At 42.4% G+C, this 11,299-nt stretch overlaps 1 protein-coding gene across 1 annotated transcript; it reads right to left on the bottom strand.

Moving 5' to 3' along the window:
• Positions 1-300: 300 nt before the first annotated feature.
• Positions 301-10,704, bottom strand: Ndufb6 (NADH:ubiquinone oxidoreductase subunit B6). The gene is made up of 4 exons (XM_041667653.1): positions 10,390-10,704; positions 8,256-8,348; positions 3,391-3,435; positions 301-477 (listed from the first exon to the last, which is right to left on the bottom strand). The coding sequence occupies exons 1-4, from the start codon at positions 10,567-10,569 to the stop codon at positions 409-411; spliced, it is 387 nt and encodes a 128-aa protein (XP_041523587.1). The 5' UTR covers positions 10,570-10,704; the 3' UTR covers positions 301-408.
• Between the last annotated feature and the right edge of the window lie 595 nt (positions 10,705-11,299).

The following is an 11,299-nucleotide window of genomic DNA, read 5'->3' as shown; positions in this document are numbered from 1 at the left end:
CCACCACTACCACCCGGTATCTATGACAAACTAGTGTGGCTACTGGGCTTAAAAGTGTGTGTCACCAATGCCTGGTCTGGAAGGCTGATCAGTGTGACTTATTTTACTCACTGATCTTCAGGCAAGCTTTATTTATTAAAATACAAATGAAATATATCACTACATATCCTCTTGCCAAATCAGTACATAAACAAATCTATTGTGACTAAAACGTATTTTGCATGCTGATGGCTCTGTTTGGTATTTGCCTTTTTACTGTTAGTCTCAAATCAGACGACTCTGGAAAGAAAATAACAGCACTCTGAGAATAAGCTTTATTAGTTACTTCCAGGAAACAGATCAGTAAATACAGCACTATATGAAGAGACTTTTGCTATTACACAAGTCTTTTAAGTTTTTATGTGCTCTTTAATGATGTTGATCAGGAAAATCTTTCATTGGTGGAATTACTTCTCCAGTCTCCAGAATTGTATCACCCTAGGAAAAACAAGTAAATGCTTAATATAAATTTTTTCATTAAATATACATTTTGTTGTGAAATATTTCAACATTTGTTTAATACAACAAATGACTATAAACATATTTTACCGTTCATTAACTCAAAATTAAGCCAGGCATGGTGGTACACACCTTTAATCCCAGCACTCTAGAGGCAGAGGTAGGTAGATCTCTGTATGAAGCCAGGCTGGTCTATACAGCAAGTTCCAGAACAGACAAGACTATCTATAGGGACCCTATCTCAAAAAACCAACCAACCAAACAAACATTTTACTTAAAACATTTCAATTTGGGGGCTCGAGAGATGGCTCCAGCCAGTGGTTAAGAGCACTGCTGCTCTTCCAGAGGACCCAGGTTCAATTCCCAGCACCTACATAGCAGCTCACATGCCTGTGACTCCTGATCCAGGGGACCTGGTACCTTCATACAGACATACATGCAGGAAAAACACCAATGTACATAAAAATAAATAATTAAAAATATTTCAATTTGGATGCTATATTTTCACCTATACTGATATATATAAAGCTACAAAATTAATCAAATTATTGCATTAGAACATAAAAAGTTATAGACATAATAAAGTACATATTTAAACTGTATAACACAATTTTGAAGTATGGATACACCTGTGAGATCCAGATAATAACACACAGCATTATAAGATTTAGTATCTTATTCCTTCCATCTACTCTCAGCCTCCACCTCCAGTTTTCAGAAAGAGATTAAGCCTGGATAGGTGCTCACTGTACTCTGCTCCATGCTCAGACACTGTATGGAAAAGCTATTATACTCTGGCATTCATCTTAATAAGGACTGAGAAAAGACAGACTGGAGAGGACAGCCTAACCGACACTAGTCTATCACCTCAGGAGAGAGAAAGCAAGTTCTGTTAAGCCAGAACTATCATAGCTTGTTCTAGTCTAAATTAGATGGCCATTATGTAGTTTCTCAAAATGGAAGATTCTGGAAGTGGTCAACAACATGGAAACAGGAAAGAACCACTATAGCAAAAAAAAAGAAAAGAAACTCAACAAACCCCCTGATAAGGTCTTTAAAACAGGGCCAGGCCTTAGCCTTTGTACATGAATGGCAAAATAAACACACAATTAAATAAATAACCAGGCAAGCAAGAATAAATACTAATTAGTCAACTGACAAAACCAGTAAGTGAACGTCCTATTTTGAGTATACCTGGGGTCTGACACACATCCATCACATGTCCGTAAATAACAGAAGTTTCCTGAAGTAGAGTTCCGATAGGGACAGTGAGCCAGTTTTGATGGCTCTCTCTAACAGTCTCATGCTGCATTGATACAGACCACTGTCGCATAAGCTACTTAATGGAAGTTTCTGGATTTACAGTTATGGCAGTTCACTCATTACGTGTAAGCAGAGACAGAAACTATATTTTAGCATAGTAAACAACAGCCTCTCCAACAACCAACTGATAATATATAATATATATGTATATTGTTTCTATGAGGACCTAAAAATTAAAGCACCATAGACAGAATAAAGTGCATGTTTAAACTGTATAATATAACTTAAGTGTGGATATACCTATGAGACCATTGCCACAATCAAAAAAATACTACTTATCATTACAAGATTTAGTACTTTATGTCAAAATACTAAATCTTTGTTTTTGAGATAGGAACTCATTATATAGCCCTGGCTGTCCTGAAACACACTATGTAGGCCAAGCTGGCTTCCAACTCAGATATCCTCCTGACACAGCAGAGGAGTTCTGGGGTTAAAGGTGTGACCCAACACACCCAATTTAATTTAAATTTGAATTAACAAAAGGTACCGCTTCAGGCTTCCGCTGTAGTCCTTTACCCTTGAAAAGCTGGGGATGGGGGGGGGGGGGTGTTCCTTCAGCTCTAGAGCAGTCAAGGTCATAAAACATGGTTAAGAAATAGTTTCCCCTTAAGAAAATGTTTGCCATCTTTAGTCATCAGAGAAATGCAAATCAAAACAACTCTGAGATTCCATCTTACACCTGTAAGAATGGCCAAGATCAAAAACACTGATGACAACTTATGCTGGAGAAGTTGTGGGGAAAAGGGAACACTGCTGCATTGCTGGTGGGAATGCAAGCTGGTACAGCCCCTCTGGATTTCAGTGTGGCAATTTCTCAGAAAATTAGGAAACAGTCTTCCTTAAGACCCAGCAATACCACTTTTGGATATATAGACAAAGGATGCTCAGTTGTGCCACAAGGACATGTGCTCAACTATGTTCATAGCACCTTTGTTTGTCATAGCCAGAAACTGGAAACAACCTAAGTGCCCCTTGACCGAAGAATGGATAAGGAAAATTTACATTTACACAATGGAGTACTACACAGCAGAAAAAAATAACGACAGCTTGAATTTTGCAGAAAACTGGATGGAGCTAGAAAACATTATTTTGAGTGAGGTAACCCAGACACAGAAAGACAATTATCACATGTATTCACTCATAGGTGGTTTTTAAACATAAAGCAAAGAAAGCCAGCCTACAAACCACAATCTCAGAGAACTTAGACAACAATGAGGACACTTACATAGATCTAATCTACATGGAAAGTAGAAAAAGACAAGATCTCCTGAGTAAATTGGGAGCATGGGGACCTTGGGGGAGGGTTGAAGGGGGAGGGGAGAGGCAGGGAGGGGAGCAGAGAAAAATGTAGAGCTCAATAAATAACAATTAAAAAAAAGAAATAGTGTCCACTCCTCGTTTTCAAATTCAGTTGCTACTTCATACTATCCTTTTTCCTCCTCCAATAATGCACAAACACACTTAAGCTGACAGTAAGAAAGGGCATTTATCCCGATGAACCTGGCAATCATGTGTAGAATGGGAGGGGATAACGTACAAGTGAAAAACTGGAGTTTTGAGACTTACTGGGAATATCTTGGGCTTCGTGTCAACGATGCCATATGGTTTTGCCTGCAATAAAAACAACTCTGTGTAAATTAGAGTGTTAGAATTTCTTCTGAAAAATATGTTAGATCTTATCCTAAATTTTTACTTAAGCCCCAAATTTCCCTAGAATTCTGGCCCACATTACTGTTAATAATAATTCAACATCTCTGCTTATGTCACTAGGCATCTCAAAGTTCGTCACACCCACAACTGAATTTTCCCTCCTTCCACAATTGCTGTTCCTCGTGTTCCCTGTCTTGGCTAATGGCACCTGTATTCCCTCAGTGCTAAAAGTCAAAAGCCTTAACTCCCCAGCAGATCCTGCTGGAACCACCTTGAAAATATACCTTGCATCCAAGTGATTCTCCCCAGCTAACAGGACCTCCCTTGCCCATGCTTCTTGAAGTTTTTGCCAGGACTGCTCCAACGGTACCTACTGTCCACCTGTCTTCTACTAACGCCCCAACAACACAGCCAGAATGATCCTTTCAACATGGATCGCATCTTAGCTCAAAGTTTAATAATCCTTAGAGAAGAAGATGGAGTACTTGCTGTGATCTCTAAACCCTCCAAGACCTCACCCCTGGCTAACTACCACCCCCTCCCTGAGTGCACCTTAGTCACAATGGGTCCCAAGCTATTGTGCACATGGATAAAGCCTGCTGTGTCCCAGCTTCCTTTACCTGAAATGCACTTCTGGCTATCTGCTTGTTCCCACCTCCTTCCAGTGAGGTCCGTTTAGTGTTACTTCCAGAGAAAAGCCCAATTAAAACAGCAGCTTCCTGTCTTTATTCCTCTTCTAGAGAACTGATCACCTCTTATAACCATACATGCCTCTTAATCGTGTGCTTACTGCCAGTATCCAAGACTAGAATAAGCATTTCATGAGCAGGGATACAATCTGCTGTATATATATATATATATATATATATATATATATCCCCTATTTACAGCGCTTTGCATATAAGAGGTGCTTAATATATAAATGCAGAACAAGTAAGTTCATAAAGCGTGTATGTCTGTCTGCACAAGACACCATACCAAAATATTTAAAAGATTATTGGCTTGATATAAGACAAGTGGACAAAGACTGTGAGAGAAACTCAGACTATGATGATACGAAGAAAATAAAATGTCTTTATTATATGAACTGTGGCCAGGATCAGAGAGGTGACTCCAGGTAAATAGCACAGGCCTGGCAACCCGAGTTCCATCTCTAGAACCCACATGAAGATAAAAGGAGAAAACCAACTTCACAAAGTTGTTCTCCACAAACATATAGGACAGCTGTACCCCCACCCACACATTAACAATACATACTTAAAATTTTTATTCTAAAAAGAACTGTGGCCAAAGTCAAGAAGATATTAAATGTCTTCAGAGAGATGTAGAAATCAGTTTTGAAATAAGTGTTATTACAATGAAGCTGCAGGATTTGCCTGTACAAACCAGGAGAAAGAATAAAAGGTAAGTGGTCCCAGACCCCACCAAACAATAATGGAGAAATATGTTCACTAGTGGCTAAGAAAGCATGAATTCCTAAAAAAAGAAACCATATTAATATCTCTTTTTGTCAACCTAATATTGTAGCTTATGAAATATGCTTCTCCTAGAGGACAAATGTCTTTTCAATCCTAAGACAACTCGACCTTAGAGATGATAAAGGAAACCACACTCAGTCTACATAGGTAAATGCCAACTTGTAAAAGCTGGGATAGGGCTGGAGATAGGCTTAGATGTGAAGACTGCATACTGCTGTTGCAGAGGACCAGAGTTCAGTTCCCAGCACCCACAATGCTTGGCTCACAGTTGCCTATAACTCCAGTTCCAGGGAGATCTGACTCCTCTGGCTTCCACGCACCCATACTCACGTGTACACACCACACAGAGATACACACAGACACGCACACACATGCACGCACAAGCACACACACATGGAAAATAAATCTTTAAAATGTAACTAAAGGTGAGTAGGGAAGGGAAGTGGGTGTGGGAAGAGTTGGGAAAGAGGTGAATATAAAACACTTTGTAGTATGAAACCGTCAAAGAATTAGTAGAAAATAGGCAACTAAAAAGAAAAAGTTGAGCTGACCCATGTTCTACTGTCAGAGTGTTTATAAGATAATCTGGCTATTTCTAAGTCTAACAGATGAGACTCAGGATTATAATGAAAATGTATAATGGACAAACTTCTGATTTGAAGCTGAAAAGCATTGCTTCTTAGGGGCACCAATATACCATATAAACGCCTAAAATTAAGATTGAACAAATAAAGTTTATAAATGGGTCTAAAGTGCTTAAGGAATGTGATTACATCTATGAGTGAACTGTCTTAAGAGTTCAAGTTCAGTTAGTTCCAAGGCTGTCAGGACACCTTTTATCGGAGGTATGGCAGTTTAATTAAGACAAAAGTACACTTTAAAATGTAACTAACAAACTAACTTCCCAGGCAATACTCTGCCCAGAACACAACGGCCACTCGCGGCCAGAAGACAGGGTTCTTCTCCAGCAATGAGATACATAAGATGAACAGTGACACGGAAAGGCCGTGGAGTTGCACGTGAACACGGTTTTCAAGCCCATCGGCACAGAAATGGAAACCATTCTCTGACCCTTAGAGATAGAAACTGTTAGTTCATTTTATTGTTGTAGAGGGTTTTCAAATCCTGACTAGCCCCTACTAACCTTACTGCTGACCCATCAGACAGGCCATGACAACATGGACCCTCCAGGAACTATGAAGGACATGAAAACATGTCATTTCAAAATCAGTTTGCTTTGCTTTTTGTTTGTTTGTTTGTTGTTTTTCAAGACAGGGTTTCTCTGTAGCTTTGAAGCCTGTCCTGGAACTAACTCTTGTAGACCAGGGTGCGCTCGAACTCACAGAGATCCACCTGCCTCTGCCTCCTGAGTGCTGGAATTAAAGGTGTGCGCCACCACTGCCCGGCTATCAGTTCACTTTTTTTCCAATCTAATGTGTACCAAACTGCAACAGCCTCCAGCTGTTCGACCTGGTGTAGATCTTTGCTTCCTTCGGTCTGTGTTCAATGTTTTATTACATTTCCCTCACAGACATCATGTCATCGTCCCACAGTGGTGTGGAAGCTCATGGATGTCATCAGGTGACATCAGGTTCCGAGTTCAAGGCTAGCGTGCAGTATATGAGACAGTTTCAACAGACACAGAATGGAGAGTTTCCACTGCTTGTTACACATAACGTTTTCTCCCTAGATTTTGAAACGTTCCCTAGATTGGTCTCAGCTTATTGGATCAGTAAAAAGTCATCTCCTCAGTGCGGAGGCCTTATGGCCATGCTCACCACTGGCTTTCTATCTTCCTTCTAATCGGCTAACTTGTTCCCTCCACACTCTTCTTTGAATGCTACCCATCTTCTAGCATAATACATATTCCTGGATGTCAAATACCTACTTTTATATATTCTTTCCATAACAATGAAGAGGGCATACTGGGTACTCCATTCTTGTTGTGCCAAAGACCTAATGTGGGCCAGGGAGATGGCTCATAGTGCAAAGTCTTGCTGCCAAACCTAACAATCTGGGTTCGATCCCTGGCGCCCACATGGTTGAAGTGGAGAACCCAAGTCTTCAGGCTGTCTTCTGACATTCTTTTACCTCCATGATCTGAACACTTTTGAAGGTAACAAGGCAATAGTCTTCTCCGCTGGCCATTCCCTCCAGTTCGGCTTGTTCACGACTCCTTGTGACCGTGTTCAGATGATGAACCGTGGGCAGGAATATCACAAAGCGGAGGCTGCTTTCTTCTTGCTGCTTTTGTCAAGTAGCACAGCGTGAGTTGTCTCACGGCCGACAACACTGAGATGCTGTCTGTTAGGGTGTAACTTCAGGACAGCACTGTCGCCAGGCTTCCTTAATGGGCACACGGGGTGAACAAGCAGACAAGCGCACGTCCACATTCAATTCACGGTTATTTATCTATCTACCTATGAATTCGTTGTAATAACTACGAATTCACCCTAATACTTCCAATTCTAATTCCATTCCCCAAGGTGTTCTCCCTTTTCATGGAAACACCCCCTTTCCACCAGTGTACTTACTTGACCAAGTTCCTCACATATAACAAATCTGCCACCATCACCCCACCCTTCGATGTTTAAGCCTCTTCACCTTATGTGGGTCCTGGCATCTCAGTCCACCTCAGCCTCCTTACTCCTTCTTCCCTCACTCCAATATCCTACACCAGGCTGCTGTCGCTAAGGCTCCCCAAATAGATATGTTCAGCTCCCAACTCTCCCTGAACACAAGCATTGTCCTCTTTACACTATCTGAGCTCCAACAGTCGACACGGGGCCATCAGCACTGTTGGTCCAGCACCACGTACCAACCACACCGTGCTATTCCTTCTCTTTAATTTGTGGCAAGTGGCTCTGGACAACGCACGCAAGATCTTTCCATGAAAAAGTTAATAATTCTGGTCACCCTCGATTCTAAAGAAAGACAATTATGAAAACCCAGAAAGGAACATGAAACAATGACAAACCCGCTTTGAATGGTATGATATACCTGACCTGTGCTAAAAAGGCGGTAGAAGTCATCTTCCCACCTCCCGCTCAGGACTCCAGGCTTAGACCCTCTGACATTTAAACACTACCACAAGGAAATGCATTGCAAATCATAAGCTAGTTGCATATAAGAGTAATCTTTTGAATTGCAAGCGTTGAAACTAGTTGTATATAAGAGTCCTGAAGTTCCATTAAACTTTTTACGCAAAAGAATTCAAAGAACTTCAAAATCAACTTAAAACGGCACGTACAGGAAATTATTGTACAGTATTAAAAGTGAAGCACACATTTAACACACACTTACCGCAACGTGGTATTTGACGTAGTAGTGAATGAACCAGAGAGGTACAAGTATATGAGAGACAGTGAAGATACTGGACCGGTATGTCTTAAAGAGCTGGGGAAAAGCACAACACACAGAATAAACAAATATACTCTTTTTAAATTTTTATTTTTTAGATTTATTTATTTTATGTGAATTAGTGTTTTATATGAATAAATGTATGTATGTGTGCCATGAGTGTGCCTGGTGCCCTCAGAGGTCAGCCAGAAGAAAGCATTGGCTCCCCTAGAACTAGAGTCAAGACAGGCTTTGAGCCACCATGTGGGTGCTGGAAACCAAACTGGGTCCTCTGCAAGAGCCAAGTGGTCTCAAGGACTAAGTCACCTCTCCAACCTCACCCACCCCTCATTTTTATTTTTCACTATTATTTTGAGACAGGGTCCTCTCTCTAGCCAAGGCAGACCTGTCCTTAAACACGCAGCAACCCTCCTTACTCAGCCTCTGGAATTGCTCTGATTATCAACATATGTTACTTACTATGCCTAGCATGGGATACCTCATTTTCCATTGTGTGTGCAACAAAAATCAAAACAAAACCAAAAAAAGAAAAAGAAAAAAAATCCCACCACCAACAAAGAAACAGCGTGGTACTTACTTTACAAACTTCTAAATGAAATATACTTCCTGACAGACTGGGGCTAACCTACCTACTCCAGTATTTTCACTGACTCTGGGACTTCCTATAGGATATCCACAGACTCCAGAGCAAACAAGGCTTAGGATGAGCAGCATTCTGCAAGACTGCTAGACAAGGTTTAGGATAAATAGCATTCTGCAAGATATAAAGCATTCATGTTCAAGAAAAACGCAAGACTTCACTAAAATACGGGTGTTCTAAACTCACTGAGATCTCTTCTGACACGCCTTTTTAAAACAGAAAGTCAAAGGACAAAAAGGGACTTTTCTATGGCATCCCGATTTGACTGAAACACACCGTTTCAGGAGAAAGGCAACAAATACATAGAATCTATGTATTATAGCAAATTATTATAGAAGAAAAAAAATCATTCAAAGTAAAGCAAGACAAAATCCAACAATTAAATCACTAGCTAAGTTTTTAACTTGCCACCAGTGTCTGCTAACGTCAACAGGTAATGGCAGATACACAAGGAAGAGACTGCTTGAATTAGTATGAAATTTTACCACCTGAAGTATGTGGTACTCTTTTATGCTAATTTCCATTGCACTATACTTGGTAGCATAGTAAAAAAAGTAGATTACATGTGGATTTCAACATGAATTCCTTCAAGTGACCAGAAGAAAAATCCTTCTTTTTTAATGTTTCTCTTTCCTCACATTTAAAATGAGAATTAGTAACTGTTTCACCATTTAGGAATAAAGAAATGAAGTAATGCATACAAAAGCTCAGCAGAGTACTAGGTTCGAAGACAGCACGAGCCCACTATTACTGGAAGTAACTGAAAGCAAACCCCACACAGTATTCACTACTCATCCCAGATGTGACTCGATTAACAGATTCAAAGACAATATCTGGAACCCTTAAAATAAAAACCAGTCCTAGAATGGATGATTTTTCTGCCTGGCAAGGTCGAGGAATGCAGCTGAAAAGCAAACTGTGCTCACAGTACACAGTGAGGCACAGAAAGGGGGCTTTGGCGTCGGACAAAGCATACCGAACCGAACCCTGTGTTCCGTGGCGATCCCTGCGGCTGTATCACAGCAGCAAGCCCTCTGACAGTAAGTGCAGAGTCAGCCGGTCTCTACAACCACAACCTTACAAATCGCTCCCGTGCTCTCAAATACTAAAACCACAGCCCGTGAACGCTAGTGAAGTCTGGCCTGTTTACTCTGAGGAAAGGTGTCTACAACCGAAAGAACAGCGTGTGCTTAAAACCCATGGGCGGACTTCTCGGTACACCTGACAGCCCAACAAGGGTCATCATCCTCCCGAGGCCAACACCTCCTGGACTCAGAGCCCTGCGCGGGACTCTGGGGAGGTGACAGTCTCCGCTAAACCTAAGACCCGGACTGACTGTCCCTGGGGGTCCTCCGGGGTATGGACAGAGTGGAGCCTTGATGGGACTGAGAGGAGCGGGTCGGGGTGGCCCGGCTGCAGCCGGGCGTGGGAACTCACCACTTTCTTCCACACGGCCCCGTCCCGCAGAAAGTTATTCCAGAATCCCTCCAGGGGCCACATCTTGCGCGGTGGCAACACGGGCTCCCGGGGGCTCAGCTCCTGGTCCTTCAGCCATCGTCTCCTCAGCTCCCGCAGCTGCTGCAGCCGCAGCTTCTCATCCGCAGTGTACCCCGTCATGTTGCCGGCGAACTCGCTCAAAGGGACGCGGCGCGGGCCCGAACCCGGGGCCGGTCACTCAGACGTGCTCCCACTCCGCAAAGCGACCTTGAAGACACCTGGGAGCGGCGCGCTGTGATGACGTCACACCAACCCGGGGTGTGTGTGTGTGTGTGTGTGTGTGTGTGTGTGTGTGTGTGTGTGTGTGTGTGTGTGTGTGTGTGTGTGTGTGTGTGTGTGTCTGCCGAACCCTTGGCGGAAGTCAGGATCTGCTCATGCGCAGAGCTCTCTCGCCGGTCCTGGTTTAACGAACCCGGATTGAGAGCTCCATCGGGAAGGTCCCTTCGTTATTTAACTAATGGGGACGGGGAGGGAAGGGAATAGGACGTGTGAGAGGTCCTGAGGCTGGCGTTCAGAGAAGAAAGAACTTGTAGCGGAGGGGGCTGGAAGAACCGGGACGTGAGTTTACCGAACCTCTGCCCAGCCCCCTGGAATGCCTCTCTTCTTAACCTAGAGACCATTACCTCCAAGTTCAGCTCCCAGCCCACGTATATCGGTTTCTTCCCTCGTCTGTACTGCAGAAATAAAGAAGACTGTATTTGGGAGGATTACATAGGCTCGTTCCCTCTTTGATCCAGCCGTCCCACTTGCAAAAATCCCAAAAGTATAGCGGTAAAAAGTTGCAATGGTATGCAAGAGTATTGATCACGACACAATTTGTAATATCAAATCCTTAGAAATCATCTCCCAG

This window comes from Microtus oregoni, unplaced genomic scaffold, assembly GCF_018167655.1.
Source record: "Microtus oregoni isolate MIOR12 unplaced genomic scaffold, Mior012 000017F_ref0000208, whole genome shotgun sequence".
Lineage (NCBI taxonomy): Eukaryota > Metazoa > Chordata > Mammalia > Rodentia > Cricetidae > Microtus > Microtus oregoni.
This window is presented reverse-complemented; position numbering and strand designations above follow the sequence as displayed.